General features: G+C 37.7%; 1 protein-coding gene and 1 pseudogene across 1 annotated transcript in view; both read right to left on the minus strand.

The window, feature by feature from the left end:
* Positions 1-6768: 6768 nt before the first annotated feature.
* LOC132426366 (small nucleolar RNA SNORA11) lies at positions 6769-6886 on the minus strand (annotated as a pseudogene).
* An 11756-nt stretch (positions 6887-18642) lies between these two features.
* Positions 18643-25752, minus strand: part of TNIP3 (TNFAIP3 interacting protein 3) — a 99078-nt gene continuing 91968 nt past the window's right edge. Inside the window, exon 14 of the mRNA XM_060013197.1 lies at positions 18643-19012. Within this exon, the coding sequence (XP_059869180.1) occupies positions 18981-19012 (32 nt within the window). The 3' untranslated portion in view covers positions 18643-18980. The remainder of the gene's footprint in view (positions 19013-25752) is intronic.

Raw genomic sequence — 25752 nt, forward strand, 5'->3', positions numbered from 1 at the left:
CTTGCCGGGCTAGGCTCCGCCTCCTCCAGCCCCGCCGCTCCCGGGGGTCGGTGTCCAGCCGAGCGCACCCTGGCGGGCGGAGGTGCGGAACTGCGGGCGCTAACCCCCTCTTTGAAGCACTTCTGACACGCTCAGCACCCTTATGTCCTCAGCGCTTGTGAGTATTTGGGCTTTCCCAGCAAGGAGGATGACCTGGTCCCTACAGTTTATACCCTACTGCTTGGCCTTCAGACAGTGTGCTCACCGTAAATGAATCCAAGGAAAAGATCGGATTCAAGATCAGATTCAAAGTTAAGTGGAATTTGATTTGATAAGGAAATATATTTACCTCTTAAATGTTAGATTCATATGCATTAGAGCAAATTAAAATTAACTTTAATATTACTAATATTAATAATAATGTTCAACACTACCATGTTTAATGCCATGGTGGTAATGTAGTTACTGAGGCTTTGCTGAAACATGACAACTGCTAATAACTGCTGCTTTTTGAATGCCTACTATGTGCCAGGGGATTTATGTACATTATTAGTCTTCCAAAAACTCTGTCAGATGTGTAAACCTTGTAATTAAGATATAGGGACTCTGGCAAAAAAAAAAAAAAAAGAAAAAAAAAGCCCAAGTAAATTGCTTAAGATTGCCCAAGTAGTAAGTGGGAGAGATGGGCTCAAACTTAGGTCTGTCTGACTCCAAATCCCATGAGTTTCCACAACAATGTGTTATCATTTTAGTGTTTTTCTCTAAGAAGAAGGAAAATTATTTTAATATATTTGGAAACAATATTATCTTTTTATTTTAAGATTTTGCAAGGCAGAATAGGAACATAATCTATCATAAAAGTACGTTTGGTATCGCAAACTCCAGGAAAATAATGGACGCCTTTCTAAAGGATGCAGCAATTCTCCCCCACTGATTTCGCATAGCATTCATCTACAGAATTTAACTTTTTCTAGATTCCTGGAGGAAAAATCCCTCCTTACATGATAAAATTAAAGGCATATTCATAACCAAAAATTCCTCTAAGCAGAATTGAATTTTAAAACTTCCAGCAAAAAGAGACTGACGTCTCAGCAGAAGGTAAATAAAGATACTTTCTGCATCTTCTACATTAATTGACACTCATTTTAAAATATACTGATTAGTTGATGGACAGTGAACTAAGGAATTTTCACCTTCTAGTAAATTATGTGAAGTAGTGGCACCTACAGACAATGTATGTATTGCAGTCTAGCATCATTAGAAAGAAATTCTAAAGACTTTAATATAGGAAGAACCTGTTTTGTCAGGTTTTAATTTGTATTTATTTATTTTAAAATTTATTTATTTTTTACTTTTTTAAATTTTTGGCTGCGTTGGGTCTTTGTTGCTGTGCGTGGGCTTTCTCTGTTTGCAGCGAGGGGGGCTACTCTTCGTTGTGGTGCGCAGGCTTCTCATTGCAGTGGCTTCTCTTGTGGTGACGCACGGGCTCTAGGCACGCAGGCTTCAGTAGTTGTGGCATGCGGGCTCAGTAGTTGTGGCACGCGAGCTCTAGAGCACAGGCTCAGTAGTTGCGGCAGACAGGCTTACTTACTCTGTGGCATGTGCGATCTTCCTGGGCCAGGGCTTGAACCTGTGTCCCCTGCACTGGCAGGCGGATTCTTAACCACTGCGCCACCAGGGAAGCCCCTGTTTTGTCAGGTTTTTAAAATTACAGAATGCATCTTCCTGGAAAAATACACTATGTCTGGAGTATAAGTAGTTACAGAATATGCACGGCACATCTTTCTGACATCTCAATTTTATTCGACATTTATATACGAAAATAAATGTTTATTGTGACTTAGATGGCACAATTAGCCTGATTTTTTTTTTTATCTATGATGGAAATCTTCCAAAAGTGTCTCTGTTTCAAACGCATTCATTTTCGTCTTGCTATTAGAGGTTCTTCAGTGGAAAACTTTTAGAAATATTGGATCTAGCTCATTCCCTTTGTTTGAAAGATGAGAAAAGTCATGTGCCAGCTTGTGTCTAGGCTCAGAGAAAAGTTCAGGGAAGACAGACTTACAGACTCTTATTCTTCATTCTTTCCATCTGAATTTACCACAGGGTCCCCGTTTGTATGGTAGATACTCAATCCAAATAGGAAAAAAAATGTTCACTTTGGGGAATCACAAACACGTGGTCAAAAGAATTTGGGGAATGTGAGAAGTTCTATAACCTCGGAATCACTGAAAATTGGTAGCAATGCTACAATAAAAATCTCCCATGGGAGAAATTCTGCAGGTTCTCAAAGGACTATGAGTGACGTCGAGCAATTCCAACAGCAAGCACGTCTTCTTGCTCATCGTCAGTCTCTTTTTGCTGGAAGTTTTAAAATTCAATTCTGCTTAGAGGAATTTTTGGTTATGAATATGCCTTTAATTTTATCATGTAAGACAGCAATTAAATCACCAGCATTAGCTTTATAGCACAGTTAACATTCTGAAACACATCTATTCCATATAATGAAAGATACTCAAATTTAGGCCAAATTTTTAAGTTCAAAGAATAGCTTTAAAATAAGACTGCCAATGAGTGTTTATTGTTTGATGTGCAGCTAGTTAGATATCCAGATTTTTGGGGTCCTACATGTCTTTGTGTTCTACTTTGCTTTATCAGAAAGCAAAAGGACTTAGATGTGGCCTAACAGTAGACAGATAACTTCAAAATTTCCAAATGATTCTTCAAAATGAAATCATAGACTGAGGTTGGCAAAAATAAGAACTGAAAATATGTAAGGATCATTACTGCAGCAGATAGCCCAGCCAGGCTCACATGGGTGCAAATTAGCTGTTACCATGTTGCTGAAGAGGCACGCATTTGGCTTTTAGTCAAAGCGACGTGGTCAACATGGAAACATTATTGTTGCACGTAACTAGTGTCTCAGATGTAGGGAGCCTCCAGGGTTTGTTAATTCAGCAACTTAAGAAAGCCGTTAAATACCCAGAATTATGCTTTTTCTTCTATCAGCCTTGCCATCTGGGATAGCCCCTTTCATGCTCGCAAAATGATTCTATCTGCAAGCTTTACATCCTCACACATCAATGTCCAGAGGAAAAACAAACTCAAGAGCCCTCTCTCACATGTCTTTCTTAAGAGCTTAGACTCTTTCTCCAGGAGTTATTCCAGCAGATTTCCACTCATGCCTTATTAGATTGGGATCAGGTATCTCTTTCGAGCTCAATCTCCAAATGGAAAGGGAAATTGAACTACTGTGTTATGATTGGTTGAAGGCAATCAGGATTCTTGGGGCTGTGACTGGGGCAGGACTAATCTTTCCTGAGCCCTAATACCTGCATCAAATATGGGTTCTACAGAAGGAAAAAGGGCTCTTGGCAAAAAACCAAGTGTCTCCTACACGGCACATCATAAAGCAACAGAAATTAACATCCCCAAGGATCGATGGGGAGAAACTTTTAGCATGGAAGGTACCTTGATATAAAATAGAATGTATAGGGACTTCCCTGGTGGCGCAGTGGTTAAGAATCTGCCTGCCAATGCAGGAGACATGGGTTTGAGCCCTGGTCCGGGAATATCCCATATGCCGTGGAGCAACTAAGCCCGTGTGCCACAGCTACTGAGCCTGTGCTCTAGAGCCCGTGAGCCACAACTACTGAGCCCACATGCTGCAACTACTGAAGCCCCTGCACCTAGAGCCCGAGCTCTGCGACAAGAGAAGCCACCGCAATGAGAAGCCCACACACTGTAACGAAGAGTAGTAGCAGTGGCAACTAGAGAAAGCCTGTGCACAGCAACGAAGACCCAACACAGTCAAAAAATAAATTAATAAATTAATTAATTTAAAAAAATAGAATGTATAAGTGAAAGATATGCTTAGAGGACTTAAAGAAAGGAAAACACATTAGGTCAGTGTTTCCATCTATCCCTTCTGCTATCTGGGAATTTTATCTCTGACTCCTAATCACCAAAGGCAAAGGCAGACTACATCTTAAGGCTACTTTTCTCAGCTAGTATGTATACAAAGTACAAGAAGGATAATGACTTGTCTTGCAAAATACTGGGACAGCAAAAGGGTTTTGGTCTGGCTGCCTCTTTCCCCAGCACAACTACATGGGTTCTTTGGGCTTACACACACACACAAATTCATAAAGGCTGTTTCTAGCATTGCTGAGTGCCTGATCTTGGGTTGTGGCATCCTGTGGGAGAAGGGGCACAGGAGATGAAAAGGAAGGTGTTTGTTCTCAGGAAGAATTCAATGTAAGGGTCCTGTCAAACAATGTAGATTATGTAGATAATATAATGGAAGTTTATGTTGACAATTTCATTTACAGTGCATATTCTTATCATGTTCTACATTATGGTTACAAAGTAGATTATAGGAGTTTTTTCCTCAAACAAGATTGAAAAGTTCAAAGGGATGTTATTTTAATAAATCTCTGAGCCAGAATCACATAACAGTATCATTTGAAGAAGAATTCTTAACCTTCTCTGTGGAAACTTGAAAAACATTAAAGAAAGGCAAGCCTCAAGACTTTCTACTAAAAAAACTGGTTATAAACATTTTTTAGCATAAAAGAAAATTGTACTTGGATATCCTATCTAATAGCGATTAATGTCCTAAAATTATATTTAGCTAAACCATATTTAGCTGTACTAAAGAAAGCTCAGGCTCTTTTCAGATCTAATATGATTCCAAGAATTCTAAGATTTTATGTATTACTTAATGTTGTTGTTCTTTTTGTTACTGAGTATTTGAAAACTACACAGCTTCATAAATTTAACAACTATTTATTCAGTAACTCATACACGCCAGGCACTGACTGTTCTGAGTGCTTGGGATACATTTGTGAACAAAAGTAGACAAAAGATTGAAGCCCTTGTGAGCTAATATTCTAGTGAGGAAAAGAGAGACCACGAATGATAAACATAGCAGATTAATAGATATACTATGATAGAAGGTAATAAGTGCAATGGGGGAATACAGAGCAGGGTGAGAAAATCTAGAGCATAAGAGACATTGCCTCTTTTTTTATGTTTTTTTTAAATTAATTTTTATTGGAGTATAGTTGCTTTACAATGTTGCGTTAGCTTCTACTGCACAGCAGACGTTGCCTTTTTAAATGAGGTGGATAGGGTAGACCTCATGGTGAAAGATGTATGTATATCTTATAAAGTATGTGTATATATAATATAATATATATTTACATGAGTACATAAATACAAGCTACGTTAAAATGAAATATTAACTATATGTATGTTTCTACACTGAAAGTCTATTAATATATTTCCCACTAATTTAAAATTTGCGATTAATTCAAACACTACATTGGTTAAAAATTTACCTTTGTGTTTTCCATGAAGAGCTTTTAATAGCATAAAATGACTTCAAAGCATGTTTTTATAATATTTTTTGTTTTTCTTGATTCTAACAGCTTGCTTATTTTAGGAAATTCAGAATATTAAAAAGAAAGAAAATAAAAATCACCCATAATCCCACTGCTCATAGATAAATACTAATATTTTAGAAAGATTCCTCCCTTTCTTCATACCTGTCCTTTTTCCTCTTTCCTCCCTCCCTCTCCCCTTCCTCCTTCACTTCCTTCCTTCCAATCTTCCTTTTATCCACCTAGATAGAATTAAAAATAATTATATAAATGGATAGGGTTTTTTTTTTTTTTTAATTGAGGCTATGCATAGGTCTTCAATCTCTTATCTGAAAACTCTGGAATCAAAATGTGCTTGAGAATTGATTGGGTATAAAAAGGTAATTTTATATAAACTGTACATTACATAATATCCCTAGTGTGGTCTGGGGCAGGACCCTGCAATCAAATACATTAATAGTGAAATGTTTGTTCATAATACATGAGATTAATAAAGACCATAAACAGCCTCATATGAGTTACAGTCATATTTTGCTATTAATTGACTCACAGTTCATCACAAATAGTCTCTTGTTTTTCTGAGCTTATTAGATTTCAGAATTGCAGATAATGAATTGTGAACCTAAGCACATTTTTTTAAATGGTGTCGTTTCTTAAAGTTATATTTTAGAAAAAATTTAAAAATTTTTTTAAAAAAAGAACTTTTTTAAAAGTTATGTTAACATTCTATCATGTTAAGGTTTTGTAAACAATTTTGATAGTGACAAAATAGCTTACATATTAAAAATGTATGAAATATATTTTAAGCATGTTAGCCAATTGTTCACCATATTTGATGTATATGTTTTTCTAGTTTATGTTTGCCTATTAATGTTGTTTTTAAAAATATTTACAGATATTACATGTATCAATAAATACCACATATGATACCTGTGGTGTCATCATACTCATGGCTGCATCTGTAGACCAAACCTGTAGATTCTTTTTTGTTTGTTTCACCTTAGGGTTCACTTTAATGAAGTGAATAGTGTTGCACATTCTATGGGTCTGGACAAAAGTATGAGGACATATATCAATCATAATGTCAAAGTATTTTCACTGCTCATAAAAACTTCTGGAATCTGTATTCCTCTCCCCTCTCCCCCCAAACTACTGACAACCACTGATCTTTTTATTGTTTCCACAGCTTTGCCTTTTCCAGAATGGCATATAGAATCTATTTTTCTTTTTTTTTTCTCCTTGAAAAGAGAGCTTCAAAGCCTTTATGTCTATAAGACCACTCATGGCCCGCCCATGCGTGGACCGGACAGGCTCCAGGTGGCAAACTCCCCCACTAAATACTGCAGCTTTTCTTCCAATATTGAGCCCTGTCCCACTGGTCCTGCCCGGCAGCCACGTGGAGGACGTGTGTTGGGTATTTGTTGGGTATTTTGTGCCCCTTGTCACAATGAGCCCAGATTCCTGTCAAGTGTGTTGTAAACAGACGAGCCATTTCTTCACGGTCCCTACTCTGAGCACACCCCTATAAGATGTTTTCAGTTATGTCTTTCTTTTAAGATTTTATATTTTCCTTTTTACCCCTCAATCCATCTAGAATAAACTCTTCAGCTACAATGTAACTTCTAAAAAAAACATTTTAAAGATACATTATAGCTATATAGATATTATAGATATATAGTTTATATATAGAGATATATATAAACATGAGCATTTGCACATGGTATAAGATTTTGACAGGTACTTTCTGAGGATCCTCTCTGACTTTTGGGAGCCATCTGGCTCAGAGAGCTGCTCTTAACCACGTGGAAGGTTTAGGATTAGAGCCCTGACCCTGTCAGTAAGGACCACGTGGTCCAACACTGCAGGCGCTGGGTCAGTATGAGGAAGGTTCTTAGTCAAGAATTATCTTCAAAAAATCAAAGACAGTGATATCCAAGTGGATGAAAAAGTGAAGAAAGAAAAGCAGCTTTTTTCTTAAGAAAGTTCGTGAAGAGTGGAAAAAGAAAACCCAGTGATTTCAGTGAATGCCAGTATAGCAGAAGAGAGGCAGCCCCTTTCTGCGCGAGCTAACAGGATGCTAGTCAAGAACACAGAGAAATGTCTTAGACCGTGAACTGTGTGCGAAGATTCAGAAACTCCAGAAAAGAACTTGATGATTCTTATTCCATAAAGAGCCATAACAGATGGCCTTTCTCAGAAAAGTGTTCTCTGCTGGCCTGGTTGATAATCGTAATGTGGTTTTGTAGTGGCTGCTAATTAACCAAAGATGACCTCAATGCTTCAGACATTGACACTTAAGTATAAAGGAACTTCTGGCCGTAATGTTCCTGCGGTTCCCAGTGAAGAGAAGCTGATTGGTTTTGCTCCTGGAGTGTCAGATGATGGATGTTCTTTGATGTCGTCCTTTCTCCATTACACTAATAAACCCTCAGACTTTCCTCTTTCTGCCAACTGCCTCCTTCCCCTTGCAAAAGCTTAGTAATATCAGAAGATTGTGATGAGGTCAATTTAGATGAGAATGGGAGAATAATTTTTTAAAGTTTACCACACTCTGAGTTCTGCTTCTTATTCTAGCAATCCTCAATCCAAGAACATGTAAATGCCACACTGGCTTGACTGTTGCTAACTTTTACAAGCTGCAATGTAACATCCTTTGCAATCAGTTTGGACTTCGCTTATAAAGAATTTGAAATGTACTCAGGTGGTATGTTTATTGGTGCAAAAAAACTTTCAGAAAGTCATCAGAAGAAAATAATTTTTATCAGAAGTTTAGTTTTTCTTTTATTGTTAATTTTTTGTCGGATTATTGTCCATCAGACTATTTAATTCTGTACTTAATATATATATATATATATAAGATTTAACATATATATCATATATAAATTGTTTTTACATATTATCTATAAAGGGAAAACATCTGGCATATATGTTTCTTGCCATTAATTTCCTTTTTTACTTAAACAAATAGCTTCAGGTGTATCTTTGGAGTATCTGTACTTCCAGTTTTTGAAATAATCTAATTAGGAACTAGGAGGCATATTCTATTGAAACTAATCGACAATCTGATTGTCTTTTGGAAATTGGAGTTGTCTTGCAGACATGAACATCAGGAGTGTGACTGAAGCTGGAATATTGCCATTTTGGATCTCCAGAATGGCTCTATATAAAGTGACATATGTAAGTTCAGCTTGCAAACTAGGCTATAACATAAAAAGTCCTCATTCTGCAAATTGCTAACCCCGTATCCACACCTGTGATTTAGCTTCTCCTTGAGTGATATGATTTGTTTTTCTAAAGAAGGTAAATGTGAAAACTGGAATCTGAGTTTAACTTGAAATTCCTCAGAACTGCAAGATAGAATAAAAATTATGAAAAGAATTTTGTGTAATAGCCAAAATGTAAAATGCTCTTAGGTTTTAAAAGTAAACACTTCTGGCTCATGTAGCCCTTGGCTTTGAACTGTGGCCTATATGTAATGAAACTAATAACTTTCAGATTTTTAAACAGAAAGATAAACTCTCAGGGAGGCGGGCTCTTTGCATGGTACCATTGCTACATTCTAACTAACCCTAGATATGGGAGCACTTTAATGTATTTTTTAAAATGAAAATATATACTACTAAGAAATAAGGTATTTATAATCACTTTACCATAAATTAAGACATTATAAAGCCATTTATATAAAATGTAATGTAATTTAATTTTTGCATATTATTTATACAAGGATACCCCTGAAAGATGACTGAAAAGATAAATGAAAAATGAAAGTATAATGCCAAAAAAATGACAAGTGTTTCTCCATTATCGCCTTGTATGTCAAGTTGTCCAGCATTGGTTGGTATTCCCTCTACAGTTCCTTTGTAGACCAACTGATTTTTTTAGTTTAGAAACTTGTATGAGAATTTTTTGAAGTTTATGATTATTATTTTTGTAATACAAATAGTTTTTTCAGAGTGTGTCTGTATAGTCTTTATTTTAGTTCATTCTGTCTGGATCAAGATGAGCTCTTTTAATTTGCATGCTTTGATCCATTTTCAGTTGCTTTCAAATTGAACATCGTTATCACTCCTTGTTGGGTTTTCCTGGGGCTTACATCTTGATTGGTCTGCCCCTCTGTCTATCACCATCGACCTGGAACATCCCACCCATTCTTCCCATCATCTGCAGCTGTGTCTTCCTCAACTGGGTCTATACCACCCACCCTATGGGTGTGCTGTACTTCTTTTCCTGTACTTCTAGCCTGTCGCAGCCACTGAAGTTAACCCTATGTCTTTGAGTGGTATGTGATAGGATAACCCTTTCTGTGTTTGAACCACTCTTTTAATAAGCATAATATATCTAAACTTAACAGAGAATAATCACTTTTTATGCTTTTGTCTTGCAGAGATAATCTTTGGATGGCATCTGATTTTTGTGTTAATTCTATTTATGGTATCTTTATCAACATGACTTAAATTCTCCACAAGCTGGGAACAGTTCACAGAGTGAGTTTCGTAACTTGCAATTTCACATGAAAAGATCTGAGAACTCCTACAGTAAAAGCTGGGTTGGACAAAGCATTTCTTACGTTTATGAGGAAATCCTTTCCTGCACAGCTCCTATTTTTCCTCCTATCAAGCACATTTTGGGAAATGTTACCCAAGAGAAATTTCTTTAACCGTCACAGTAAGCAAAGGGAGCTAACATATGATGAAAACCACCCAACCGCCAAACATCACATATTTGATATCGTTTAACTTTTTACAAAAATCTGAGATTGTTTTCTTGTCATTTTTCAGTTATGAGAACTGAGGTTTATTCACATCAGACACACTTGCTCACATTCATACCTGTGCAGTCAGGGCCAGAATCTGTACCTGACTCCAAATCCCGGGCTTTTTCTACAAAACTTACTCATTCATTACATTCTTATTTGATAGAAGTGAATCTCTTGAAGATCTCAGATAAAAGCTCTTAAATTATCTCAACTATTCCTATTGGGAAAAAAACTCCTATTTTTACCTGATGATTTTTTCATTTTACTGGAAAGCAATCAGTGGAGGGTAAAGGCAATAGATGCTAAATAATTTGGTAATGAAGCAAGAATTAATGTCTAAAGGTAAATTAAAAGTTTGCTAAACATTGTTAGTGGTAATTTCTTTTGAAAAACATATGACAAACTGGAAAAAAATTAAATTTATGAATATAAATATAAATTTATGTCAGAAACATTGGCCTACCACTTCCTTATATTTAAAAAATTCATTTTAACTTTGTTCTTAAAGTTTCTTAGTGATTAATCTATGTCCTGGGATTAACTTTAATGTTTTATGGGGAAGATAGATTTCTGCCATACTGTTGGAACCTATTGAACTAGGAGTAATAATAAATTAAAGAGAAAATTAAAGGCTAGTTTTTCTTTTGGGGAAAATGGATCTACATTTTGCTAATTAATTAAATAATACATTTTGATAAAAAACTTACAAAGTTTTGCTAGAATATTTGAATATTATAATAGTTTGCTCACTTTAAATTGCCAAATTTTGACTGATTGCCTTCTGTGATTTATAGAAGGAAGATAATACTTCTAGAGACATTGAAAGACCGAGGAATAGGTTGGAAATTAAAAGGAGATTCAATCTCCCCTGGCTTCAATTCATTCTCCCCACAGCTGCTAGAATACTTTTCCTTAGACATTAGAAAGAATAGGAACTGCCTCTCTTTAGTATCACCCACGCATCATGCCACACAAGGTACAGTTTTATGCAAATAAATTTCCAATAAAATGACAATGACAAATAATAATCCCAAATAGATAATTGATCAAGATGAGAGTTACGATATGTGTAGAATTGGCCAAATGTCCAAAAATGTATTGGTTTACAAGAAATTTTTAAGCCATCAGAAATTTTACCTTAACTTCTTATTGAGGAGCTGCTCTGTATTTGAATTCACATTTTGCTGCAGAATAATCTGAAGTTTATAATGCTAGAGTTTAACTTTGCTGGAAAGTAACACCACCATCTCACTGATTTTTAAAGCAGAACTCATTTGGTGTAGTTCTTTCAAAAAGGAATTCTATTACCTATGATTTATTTATTAACAACGTATTAAAATGTAGATCATCAGTTATATGCAAGTAGGCACTTCATTGAAAGAAATAAGGAAATTAGACATGGGCTTTGGTGGTTTTATTTCACTGGAACTTTTCCCAAAGTTGCTTCATGAAAATATTTTCTTAAGGAGCTTTGTCAGGTTTTGGAGGAGATTCAAATGAATAATTGTATTTTATTTTTATTATGAAGTTTTCCACTTTAAAATATATTTGAGTGTACTGTGCAATGATCCCAGGTAATATTTTGTCAGACTTGCAAGCATAGCATTTGAATTGTTTAACTCATCTGATTATATTGGATCTGATTATATTATTATAAAGCTACCATCAGTCCTACTTTCCATTTTCAGAGATATAATAAAGAAAAAAATGTGTATATTATATGTTTACATATATTCTTCACAAGACCCTTGACCTAAACTCTGAGCTTTAACTCCCACATTTGTGATGAAGATTCATTTGTTTCAAACTAGAGAAACTAACTCTGACTGACTTAAACAACTGATTGGAGAGATACTGGGTTACTCACATGAGTAAGAGGGAAGTTGTAGAACATGGTCAATCTTAAGGGGCCAAGGTAGCAACCACGATCCCCTCAAGGCACTCTGTTGCCTTGAAGTTCAAATTCCAGCAAGGGAAAGTCCAACCGGCCTGGTTTGGATCACATGGTTGTCCCTTGCCTAGGAGAGGACAGGACACTTTAGATCAAACTAGGTCCAGTGGGGAAAAAGATAATTTTCCTAAAGGATATTAAGGTGCTATTCCGAAAAGAAGATGGAATGGGTGTTTGGAAATCAAGAAAGCAACAGTCTCTCAAATACCTTTAATAAAGTATTATGCTAGAGTAACTTTGCTCAGAGAACCAGGAAATCTTATGTGTATTTTTTATCATTCTTTTGAGTATGCACATGCAAAGATATATAAGGAATAATATTGCCTAATAATTGACCTTAAAGCATATAATTGACAAGAGGTATTGAGCTATGTCTAAGATTGAGTTAATTGGAAGTATCCCATTTTATAAATGAGGTAGTTACCATATATATAACCCAGGTTTTAACTCCGAGCTCGTATAGATAGAGAAATTTGTTACAGCATTTAGAAAACTGGTGATTTTATTCACATATATCTGTTGGGAGAGAATCCTCCTTGGGAATATCCCATTTCTTTACATCTCGCAGGCAGAGACACTGATTGCCTTAGTTCTGGATTATCTTTTCAAAGATATTTTTCAGGGGCTTCCCTGGTGGCGCAGTCATTAAGAATCCACTTGCCAATGCAAGGAACACAGGTTTGAGCCCTGGTCCAGGAAGGTCCCACATGCTGCGGAGCAACTAAGCCTGTGTGCCACAACTACTGAGCCTGCACTCTAGAGCCCGCGAGCCACAACTACTGAGCCCGTGTGCCACAACTACTGAAGCCTATGTGCCTAGGGCCCGTGCTCTGCAACAAGAGAAGCCACCGCAATGAGAAGCCCGTGCACCGCAATGAAGAGTAGCCCCTGCTCACAGCAACTAGAGAAAGCCCGCACGCAGCAACGAAGACCCAACACAGCCAAAAATTAAAAAAAAAAAAAAAAAATATATATATATATATACATATATATATATATATATTTTTTTTTTTCAGAAGATAGAGGAAGTATCTCCTTCTAGAGTAGGTGGCAGACAGGTTTGCTGCCCAATATAATAAAGATAATGTCTCTTTCCAAAGCAACAGTCAGGCAGGATTACTGCCCATCATAAAAGGCTTGGGTTCTCTAAGTTTAGGGTTCCTTTCCTGTAATGTGGCCACTGCATGTGTAGGTGTCACCTGGCCCTCTTCACTTTGCCCTGTGGGAATCAGGCTCAGATAACGGGCACAAGGAAATGCTGATACTGTGGCTACTGCTATTGCTGGGAGTAATGAAGTCTTCTGTCTCTGACCCAGGAATCTTGTGTCTTCTGCTAGCATTCCTGAAACTATGGCAGCTGACCTATGTATTTCAGACTTTTACAGCTCTTGACAATAGCAGCCTTTATCAACATTGACATTTTTCTTTATAGATATTGAAACCAAGGAATTTATTGAGTCCCTACCATGTACCAGCCACTGTGTTAACCTCTTCATATACATAATTTAATCCTTAAATAATCCCATAAATTGATAACTATTTTCTTCATTTTGTGCCTTACCACTTAGAGAATTCATTAGAATTCTTTTCAGAGAGAGCCTTGCTATTTGTCTGTCTGTCTGTTTGTTTTGGTGGCATAATACATTGATAATACTCTTGAGTAGAGGGTAATACCTCAAGGACACATTTGAAAAATAAATGACTGTCATTATATTTATGACAAAGGGGTAAATGTTTGTTGCTACTGAAAGAAGGGAAAGAGTTGGAAGTTAGAGAAAATGTCAAAGACTGAATACTAAGTGGAAAAAGGCAGAAGAGAGAGTAAAAATAAAAATAACAAGGCAATAAAGCTGTGGTAGAGGGCAAGGCAGGGTACACAAATACTCGATAGGAGCCTGTAGTGGGATGCTATGAATGCAATCCTCATGATCCCACAAATATTTAGGACGGACTGTACAAACCATGAGAAACTCATTTCAGGGATTAGATTACTTGCGGATCCGCTGGAAGGTTCAGGGATTAGATTACTTGCGGATCCTCTGGAAGGTTCCGAATTTCATATCCAGGTTTACATCCAGGGTGACATGAGGTTTGGAGGTCATGGTGAGATGGCAAGCCAGAAGTCCTTGACGCCCCCAAATACTATGTGGGATACTTATTCAAGGAAAACCTGATGCTCATAGAGGTTGAGTATTTTGGTCAAACTCCCAGAGTTATTGTGCTGCGTGGCAGAGGTTTTAAAAACCGAACCTTTTCGTTATGTTTAAGTAGAGAATCGCAGAAATACAGCCAAGAAGGTTTTTTTCACTTAACTTATGTGGAACCCAAATATCAAAGCAATTAACATAACCAAGCTGGTGCAAATGATTTTCCATGCTTGATTCAGATATTTTGAGTATGTCGGCTATCTCCTGTGTGGTATAACAATGATTGCTCTCAATTAATGTCTTGATTTGATCGCTATCAACTTCAACTGTTCTACCCGACTGTGGAGCATCGATCGGCTAGAAATCTCCAGCACGAAACGTCGCAGACCACTTTAGACATGTTTGATCAGTCACAGCACCTTCTCCATACACTGCACAAATCTTTTTTTGTGTTTCAGTTGCATTTTTACCTTTCTCGAAATAGTAAAGCATAATATGCCGAAAATGTTGCTTTGCTACTGTTTCAAAGGTCTCTGGTTTATGGGACTAGATGAATGACAATTCTGTAGATGAAAATAGGAAATAGTGGGTTTAGAAGGGACGATGGCATCCATCACAGTTTGGGACACACTGAGCTCTTTATTAGGAATCAGGAGAGGGGTCTGAATTAAGTAATAGGAATCTGGAGACCCCCGTGTAAGTTACCACATCTGAGAGAACTTGAGATCATACTGTTTACATTCATGCTAGCATCCATCTTGCCTTTTTGAAACTTCCATTACTTAAAAGGAACATGAGAAAAGTCTGAAAAAAGGAAACAGAAGGGAAAGACATGTTTTTGGTTGGCATTCAGGAGTGGTCAGGAAGCAGGAAGACATTAGGGTCTCCACCCAGGAACAGAGAGAAAGAACCTATGGAAGTTAAACAGAATCAAAGGAGGAAAGGCTTAAGTCTCATTCTTTACATGCTAAATCCTGCTCAATGCTGTAACCCCTCGTGAGAAATGTGGAGTATCATCTCAGCTTAGGCCGGACCCTGCGATATCGCACATGTGTTCCCTTAGCACCCCCCCTTCCCAGGGCGGATGGAAATGGCCCGAGTGTGGCAAATGCACGTGAAGCGACACACTGAGCAGCTTCCCCAGCACAAAGCCAGCCTCTCGGCCTGCAGAGGCGTCTCCAAGTGGAGAGGGCCTCATGCTTGCCAGACGCCTCTGTGTTGGCTGATGTGGCCGCTGACAGCCGCAGAGCGGGAGAGGGAGAAGGGAGCTGTGAGGTTCCCCCGAAGATGTGCAAATGCTCCCCCCAGTCAAGGGGAGACGCGGGGAAATCAGCTCATATGATGATTCTCCCAACAAACTAATTCTCAGGAATAGGTTAAGAGCATTGGGAAGCACCGGGGTTGGGTTTAGTTTACCAAAGCAGTACTTCGTGAGCCTCATATATTGTGCTCCCCCTTCTGCTGCTGGAGTGGAATAAAGTGGAAGAAGAGCAGAGAGAAATTATCTTACCTTCTGAGCGCAGGACACAAAGTGGTGAAACTCACGCATTTCCACAAACGTTAAATTCCCCTCCTATTACTCAGCAATTATTGGCAAGTTAATTGGTTCTAGATCTCAACATTATCACTTCCTGTAGGAGGCTTAAGATAGAGTTTGTCAATATTCTTGGCAATATATTACACACACAGCAGCATTTGAGGCAAAATGGAAAGATATAACTTTATTATGCAAAATTTTCAATTTGAATATATCTACCTAGCCACAAATGGAGAAACTAGAGTCCTACAGTGCTGCCTGGAAAAGCTGGGGAGGCAGAGGTGGGGCGTGTGTGTGTGGTGTGTGTGTGTGTGCATGTGTGTGGAGGTGCCTGGTGTGTGTGCGTGTGTGTATAGCATGTGTGTGCTGGTAAAACTTTCCTTTTCTATGGAATCACAAAGGCTGGAGGTATAACTGTTTCCCCCAACACCTTTTTCCCTTGGAGCAAAGACTGATGAAAGTGAAGAGATAGTTATATAAGATGGAAACTAGGCAAGAGAAACTATTTCTGAAATTATTGAAAAGTAAGGATTAGAGCAAACATTTTCTTTTCTTTTGAGCTTGTACCTGGAGCTTAAGCAATTTTAAGCCAGCAAAAGGATCATAGTGTGGCTGCAACAGCAGTGCAACTGATTCTGTATCTGCCTAGGATTTAACATCCTGCAGGTGCCCAGGATGATTAGAAGAAAGTGACAGAAATGAAATGGGGCAAAGGGACCCTCAAGTTGGGGAGAATAATGGCTGCTAAATGACTCTGTCCTCCCCTCCAAATATGGACTCAACCAAAATTAGTGCATAGACAAAGAACCAGTGTGAGATGCTTTGAGCTGCCTGGACATTTTTGAAAATAAGTGAGTGTTTAAAGAATAATTGTTAAATTGAATCATTGAATTGGGAGATACATGTCTTTTAGATTCAATTCTAGCAGTGTCTGAGCTACATGAAAAAGTATCAATACATGAAAGCAACCAATCAGGCCCACGCTTCTACCTTTAATGCATTTTAACGTTCAATGTACATTTTCCTTTTTCTATGTAGGAGCTTAAATGAGATACTTCCCTTAACCCGGGGGTAACATAAATTCTATAAAATATATAGTATTTTTTATCGAAATACTTTCTCCTAGAAGTATGCTCTTGTAACTTCAAATTGATGAAGACCCAAAGAACCATAAAACAAGTGGAACTTGTTGGAATAATTTAGGAAGCAGAATTATAGCATGCATAGAACTGGGCAGCCAGCCCTGAGGCAGTTTTGAATCCTGGCTCTGCCATTTTCTTGCCATGGGACTTGGATTAATCACCTGTAACAACGGGATAATTTTATCCCTCTTGCTGGGTGATAGAGCTCAATAAATAAACTAAGGAAAATCATCTGAAGTTAGTCCATGCTTAATAATATTAGAAATTTAGTCTGAAATATTATTTTTGTTGATAAGGAAAATGGGGTTAAAAAAAAAATCTATGCTAGTGAGCGTTACAGGCTGGCCTCACTCCCAGACCTAACTAGACTCCAAGGAAGGTTTTCTTCTGACATCATATCACAACCATGACAAAGTGAATACATCTTTCTCCTCATGTGATACCTTCAAGTCAAAGATTGAATTCTCCATGACCTTTGAAAACTTAAAATATGCCCCTGGCCTTACATTTCCAAAGTAACAGAGACCACCGTGTGGTGTGACTTCCTATCTTTTCAAAGGGATAGAGCTATTCCTCACACAGTTTCTACAAACTGTGTGTGATAATGAAGCAAGTGCCACAGCACAGGGGTGTGACCTTTATAATGAGCTGAGACAAAGACGTCCCCAAATGATCCTGGGAGAGGGTCACAAGAGGGACTGGCTGACTCGCAGGCCGGGGATGTGGAAACCTGTCTTCTTGGAACTACAGTAGTACTCTGAGCAAGGGGTCCTCTTTGCACATTTGCAGTCACCCACCAGGAGTTGAAATGAAATTAGATCTCGCCTAAACTGGATTTTCTCCCAATACATTAGCATTTGTACAATCTTGACAATGTTTGGCCGTTTGCTAATTAGTAGTAGGATGACTTCAGTAATAGTAATGGTATGATTAAATCATGTTTTACTGCTGTTGAATTGACCTATAACAAGGCTACCAAGGGGTACTTCTTATATATACGTTCAATTTTTATTCTGGTGAGCACACCTCAGTTGGCAAATTTAATTCACTACTAGAAGTTGGATTACAATGACTTTTTCACTAATTCAAGGAAATCGAAATTTAAAAAAATACACCAAAATGTTATGATGCAACTATTGTTTTTCTGATTCACTTATACTGAAGTATTGGCCAAGAATGATTTGTCTCTTTAATCAGTTGTAGAAAAAACAAACTTTAGTGAATTAACGTAAGAGAAGGATAATTCTTTCTCAAGAATTATCAAGAATTAAATAGTCAAAGATTGAGGTTGAAAGTATTTAACTGCTTAGTAAGGCTCTTTTGTCTTCCTATTACACAAAGCTTCAAGTATTTCCAGAAATTGAAAAAACAAAAACGATTGAACTGGAATTAAGCAAAATAACTTTGGAAGTTGGAGCTAGATAGTCTCAGCTCTTATCTCTGGATTGTTTATTGGACTGCAGCTTCAGTTGATGCTCCTGGTTTTCTTTAGTTACTTCTAGAAGTACAGATATCCGTGAATCTCACACTCCTGCTTTATACCTCCTCGCAAAGATGATCTCCAGTTGGTCCTAGTAGAATCCTTATTAAATGGATGAATACTTTTAAACCTGCTTAATCTTTAGACATCTGTCATGTCACTGTATAATTTAATTGCAATAAAATTTGGATACGTTCGTTTTCCGTTTTAATTGGTTTGAGAAGACAGAGTTACGTTTTTGTTAATAATTACGCAAATGCACAGGAAGAAAAACACAGATTTAACTGCAAATCGATGTGTCTCTGAACTACTTCTCTAAGTATATATGTACGCAGCAAAGCCATCACCATCACATTAGGATTTTCTCATTTCGAGGAAGCTGGAAGTTGTGATAGGTTGTATAATTTTGGCCCCTAGGACTTGATCAGGATCTCAGCTGTCACAGCCTTGTCCTCCATCCGTGCCAAAGGGAAACATTACCAGGTATGAGTAGTGGAGGCGATGATGTGCAGGTGTGGCAGACACAAGCCACAGTAAAAAGAGGAACGAGGGCCCTCAGCCGAGCTCTCCCTTGGCCCGTGTGCTCCTCCAACAGCGTGTGCTTCTACGCATTGGCTTTCTTTTCTGAGGAGAAACCTATGAAAAACAGCAGGAAAATGCTTCAGATTGAAAATTAAAAATTCATTTCTCTTCTTCTGGCTTAGGGCTAACATAAGCTTCGAGGTTGGCGAGAAAAGAAGTATTTTATTCATGAGCACCCACAAGTTTACACTGAGAAACCAAGAGGCAGCAAATGGAAGGTTATTATTTTCAGGACTGACACATGCTTACCGTTTCGTGAAATCACTTGTGGCCTCGTCCTGATCGTGCCTGACAAGGATACACTACTTCTCATCCTTGCTGTCATTTCAGTGGCTCTGGCGTTTGCTTATGAAAGTGAGTCATATGTGTTACTCTTTGGTTCAGTACTCATCCCACAGAGAGATAACTGCCAAATAAAGTACTTTAAAAATACGATACTGGGTGCATTCTTGCCGAAGCCATAGAAAAGATCACAGTGCTTACAATGTGAGAGTGTGTCATGAAAACCAATATGAAAAATTTGGAATATTTTAGTAAGACCAGGATAAAATGCCACAAATAAGTGCCATAGGGAAAACAAAATCAAAGAAGTCTACTCATGGCAACAGAAAAAAAATCGCATAAATGCCAAGAAATAAGGTGTTTCTCTGATTCATGATAACGTTTTAGTATATGTTAAATGTTTTATACTTGCTGCCCTGCATTTGGTATTTCAAAGATACGCTAAACTAACATTTTAGTAACAGGAAGATAAAAGGTTACTTTTTCAGGTTGAAAAAATATTCTTCTGAGAACTGCGGCCATTATATAAAAAGGTATCTACTGGAAACAAAATGAAAAGACAAGCTACTGAATGGGAGTAAATACTTGCGAATGATGTGACCGATAAGGGGTTAATATCTAACATATATAAATAGCTCATACAACTCAATATCAAAACAAACAAACAAACAACCCAGTTAAAAATGGGCATAAGACCTGAACAGACATTTTTCCAAAGAAGACAGTCATTTGACCAATAGGCACATGAAAAGATGCTCAACATCATTGATCATCAAAGAAATGAAAATCAAAACCACAATGAGATATTAGCTCACACCTGCCAGAATGGCTATCAACAAAAGGACCACAAATAACAAATATTGGCAAGGATGTGGAGAAATGGTAACCCGTGGACACTGTTGGTGGGAGTGTAAATTGGTGTTGCCACTGTGGAAAACAGTATGGAGTTTCGTCAAAAAAACTAAAAATAGAACTACCGTATGATCCAGCAATTCCACTCCTGGGTATGTATCTGAAGAAAACAAAAGCACTAATTCAAAAAGATATATGTACTCCAATGTTCATAGCAGCATTGTTTACAATAGCCAAGATATGGAAGCAACCTCAGTGTTCATCAACAGATGAATGGATAAGGAAGACGTGGGATATATATACATATATATATATGTATAAAAATATATACTATATGCATTATATATATCCATTACATGTATAATGGATATATATAATATATATAATACATAATACATATATAACAGAATATTACTCAGCCATAAAAGAGAATGAAATTTTGCCACTTGCAACAACATAGATGGACTTGGAGGGTATTATGTGAGATAAGTCAGACAGAGAAAGATAAATACTGTATGATATCACTTATATGTAGAATCTAAAAAATACAACAAACTAGGGAATATAATAAAACAGAAACAGACTCACAGATATAGAGAACAAACCTGTGGTTACCAGTGGGGAGAGGGAATGGAGAGGGACAAGAAAGGGGCAGGGGATTAAGAGGTACAAAGTACCATGCACAAAATAAATAAGCTACAAGTCTTTATTGTACAGCACAGGAAATATAGCCAATATTTTATAATGAATGGATGAATATGTTATAATGAACTATGAGGAGAGTACAACCTTCAAAAATTGTGAATCACTATGTTGTACACCTGAAACTTACATAATATTGTAAATCAACTATACCTCAATAAAAAAAGAAAAAAATATTTAATGCCTTTTTGGAAAGTTATATTAAACGTAATAAGTATCTTACTTTCTCAGAAATGTTAGCTACAGTTTCTACAGGAACTTAGCTGCATAACGTTCTTAAGATATTTGTGGTGTACGTTTTTGAAATCACAGGCAATTTATGGCACAGAATTACAATTTATGGCAAAGAATTCATTTACAATATATACCTGAACTTTTGGTGTATTTTAAAGACAGACTAGACATGATTATGCACTAAACTGAGAAAATATAAAAATATAGGTAAAAATGTGTTTAGATGGGAATGTAACTTTATAATAATTTTTTAAAGTCTGGAAGCATTCCTTAATTTGATTAAAAAGTTTTTGCATTTCCAAAAAGAAAAGATATCTAATATGGTGAGAACATAAATTTGGATCCAGAAGCATGATCTACTGGTCTAACCAATCCTGAAGTTTAGAATTAATCCATTAATTAATGATGCCTACCTCTAGGTATCTTAAAACATTAAGAAAAATTAGTTCCTGTGTAGTTTTTACAGCACTCTTGTGAAATAGGTATAGAGGCAAGGGCTACTACCCACAAGTTTTAGATGGAGAGCAGCTATGGCCCATGAGATAATCCATGGCAGAATGGAAATCTGAACAAAGGCAAATACAGGTCTTGAGTTCCTAGAATGGAAGGCAGAGTGTCCTTATATAGTGAAGTTGGTTAGAGACTTCTGTCGTGAGACTTGGCTCTGCAGTTATGGGGGCAGGACAAGAGAAACACCACAAGGGAATGTGGGTCCTCACCTGCTAGGAAGAATTGGCTTTGCCTTATTGCTTGGTGAAGGACTCTACCCACTAATTGGGTAAGTAATTATCTATTAATGGTGTTGGTTACACTGTAGGTTTCCATGTTCACAGGAGCACAGGTTAAGTAGCCTGATGCCAAAGTGATCTGAATAGACCCCAGAGATCTTGGTGACAGAAGCCATGTCTCAACTCTACATAAAGTATTAGCTGAATCTAAAGTACAGTTGGTGGTTAAGAGTGGAGGGGGTATCAGCGCCGCAGAGGGGTTTTGAAAGGATTGAGGGGACTCTGCTCTCTACATGCCCACTAACCTCTTAGAATGTGAACGCTTAGGCATGAACAGTAAGGAAACCTAGGTAAGTAGACTTTCTTCCCAGCTGGGATGCAGAAAAATAAAATATATACCTTGCTTTCCTTCCCTATGGATTTTTATCTTCCATTTAATAGAATTACTACAATTTCATTTACCTGGTGGAATTGTGACTAGTCTAGACTTCCTGTGTGCATTTTTCTCATCTAGGATCGATCTATCTTCTGTATCTATTCATACAAAATGCTAAATAGAATGTTTAGTCTTTGCTTATAAAATCAGTGTTTGACTAGGAAGATATTTACCATCTGTATTTTCATATGTTCCTGTACATGTAAATATACGTTTGCACTTTGTTATTCTTTTAGCAAAATCATTTAGTTTACTGATAAGCTGACCTTAAGAGCATTAAAGGTGAGGTGGCATTTCTCCTGTAATTCTTTTCAAACAATCTAGAAACAGGCATAAAATTATCTGCCTCTAAGTTTCAATTAATTTCCTTTATTAAGACAGTAATGTATTTGATAAAAGAAAAATATTGTAATATTTTATCCATCTGTATTGAAAATTATACAAAGTACTGTCTTTAAGTTTCTTCTGTTTCTTACATTTCTTAAGTACTTTTTACTATTTACACTGGTCCCTTTATCTCTTCATACTATTAGGAACTGGAAAAAATCCAACGAATCCAAGCCATTTACCAAGGTAAAATTACCTGTAATGTTTAAATAAAGACAGTTATAAAAAGACACACCCTGGGGGCTTCCCTGGTGGCACAGCGGTTGGGAATCCGCCTGCCGATGCAGGGGACACGTGTCCCGGTCCGGGAGGATCCCGCCTGCCGCTGAGCGGCTGGGCCCGTGAGCCGTGGCCGTTGAGCCTGTGCGTCCGGAGCCTGTGCTCCGCAACGGGAGACACCACAGCGGTGAGAGGCCCGTGTACCGCAAAAAAAAAAAAAAAAAAAAAAGACACACCCTGAGACATAAAGATTCTGGTTTTCAGGACAGGACCATTAGAATGTATTTAAATAGAATAAATGCAAAGTATGACACTATTACATTTTACTTAATGCAGAGCATGGGGTGGTCCACATTGCTTAGTGGTTACAATGTGGGCTTTGGAGCTAGACTGTGTGAGCTTGTCTGTGTCCCAGCCAATAACCAGCCACGTCCAACCACGTGGGGTTGGACAAGTTACATGATCTCTCTGCTTCTCAGTTTTCAAATTTACAAAACAGGGACAACGGCAGTCCTCGTTTCACATGGCTGCTGTAAGGTTTTGACGAGATAATAAATAGAAGGCCCCTAAAATAGTTTCTGGCATACAGTTAGTGTTATTGCGTGAACCGTGTCCCCCCCAAAAGATATGTTTAAGTCCTTGCCCCTGGTACCTGTGAACGTGTCCTTATTTGGGAATAGGGGCTTTGCAGACATAATCAGGTTAATATGAGGTTACACTGGATTAGCCTAATCCAATATGACTGGTGTCCTTATAAGAAGAGGAAAATTTAGACACAGACACGGAGGGAAGATAGCCACGTGAAGAGAGAGGCAGAGATTGGCCTTATGCTGCCGCGGCCAAGGAACATCTGGGACTACTAGAGGCTGAAAGAGGCAAGGAAGGACCCTCCCCTACAGGCTCTGAAGGCAGCACGACCGTCCCAACACCTTGATTTCAGACTTCCAGCCTCCAGAGCTGTGAGAGCGTCAATTTTTGCTGTTTTCAGCCACCTAGTTTGTGGTACTTTGTTATGGTAGCTCTAGGAAATGAATTCAGGCAGTATTCAATTAATTCTTTATTATTAGACATCGGTAAAGGCCAATTATAATGGCTGGGCTTTGATCTTCTATATTGTAAAGAAATAATGATGTTTGCTCACAACACAATCTTGCGTGCCTATATTTCATGCCATTCCAAATATGTAAGTATTGAGGTCCAGCTCATTAGACAAAGTTCAGCTCTATACCATATGAAAATTTTGGAAGGTGCAGAAGTGATTGGCATACAATAGAGTCAGAAAACATAGCCTTCTGACATTTCAAAAAGGAGGAAACAAACAACATGCTTTCAAGGTTATACTAACTCTGCTGTGCCGTAATTGTTCTGGAAACATGGAAGTCATTTTGCATCTCATTCTGATAACAGATAAAATGAGATTAAAAGTTCTTTGTAAAATCACATGTTTAAACAGAAACTGTAACCCATTGACATCTGGGGACATCGTGTAGAAAAATGCCATTATTTAATGCTATGCAGAGAGAAAGCTAGGAAAGTCTCAAAGCCTTGAAAACCTTTATTCAAATCTTGAGGTTCTGAAAGAAGATTTGATTTTCAGTGTGTCCCCAAAGCACTCTAAAATAACCACAGACAGTGGCTGAGAGCAAGGCTGGAAATCAGTTGACCTGAAGACTGTTCCATGTTGTACTCAGTACCAACTGACCTTAATCCTCGGCCAGGGAGCCCTTCACTGGGTCCCCACTCTTCAGAGGACCCTGCTCTGGCCCTCCTCCAGCCAGACTCCCTCTCATCATGTGGGCCTACCTTCCTTTAGAACAAGCTCCTGGCACCCACAAGCAGACCCCCAGATTCTTTGCCAGGTGACCCCGGGTCTGCTTCCAGGCCCCATGGGGTCTTCTTCCCCAGGCCTGAAGCCAAGGGGTGCCGTTTGTAGGGTAGTGAGGGGTATATGAAGTTGGGATATGCCTGCTGGCTGTCCTCAAATTCACAGTCAAGACCCCTCTCAGTGGGTAGGTGGGAGGGAAGGGGGTGGGCCATGGCTCAGGTCTTCCTGTGCCACTGCTTTCTGGCACAGAACTGGTTGGAATCTGAGTGTTCTAAATTTGACGCTGGCCTTCCAGTTATATTTATCAATAGGAGGATAGACTATACTTTAATAGGTTCTAAGCCTGATCCATAACGTTTAAATATTTACAAATAAAGTATGCAGCTTTCCTTGTGTTCTTGTCGCAGACCCTGGGAATGTCAGAGGAGGCTCTAGCGGTAGCATAGACGTTTAGTCACCCACTTTGTACCCACTGTCCCTTTTAAAAATCACAAGGCTGCCGCTCTATGTGTAGACATTGGAGCCACTATTTCAGGTTAAATTATAATAAGAGGAATAATTATAAAGGAAGATACTAAGATAAAAATATCCTACATATATTGGGGTCAGAAAAATAAATTTGTCAGGAGTAATAGGAAATTAATAAAAACCGAGAACTAGGACAATCTAGGAAGCATATGTACTAATTAATATTAATTTAAATATCCACATTTTAAAAAGGATCCTTTTTATTTAAATATAAATAAAATATTTTAAGTATTATATGAATAAAACGTATAGCAGTTTTCAGAAATAGCTTGTTTATAGATTATCAGAAACAGAGTCTAATTTTTCCACTCATTTTTCTTCCCATTGCTTGCATTTTGGTATTTCTAGTCCAAAACACAGGCTATATTGACTAGCAGTATATTCTTGAATAGTGGAGAATAAATGTATTGGTCATATGATGAGACAATAAAAATATCTTTATAATAAAAGCTCTTTAAACCCATATTTTTTTAACAATCAATACTACGCAATTACTTTTAAGAACTCTGAGCAATTGTGTTGGATCGACAAAGCAAAAGGAGCTTTCCAATTAAATAAAACAAAAAATAACAAGATTCACTACCGAAATTAAATAATGGCA

The sequence above is a fragment of the Delphinus delphis genome, chromosome 5, assembly GCF_949987515.2.
Source record: "Delphinus delphis chromosome 5, mDelDel1.2, whole genome shotgun sequence".
Taxonomy (NCBI): domain Eukaryota; kingdom Metazoa; phylum Chordata; class Mammalia; order Artiodactyla; family Delphinidae; genus Delphinus; species Delphinus delphis.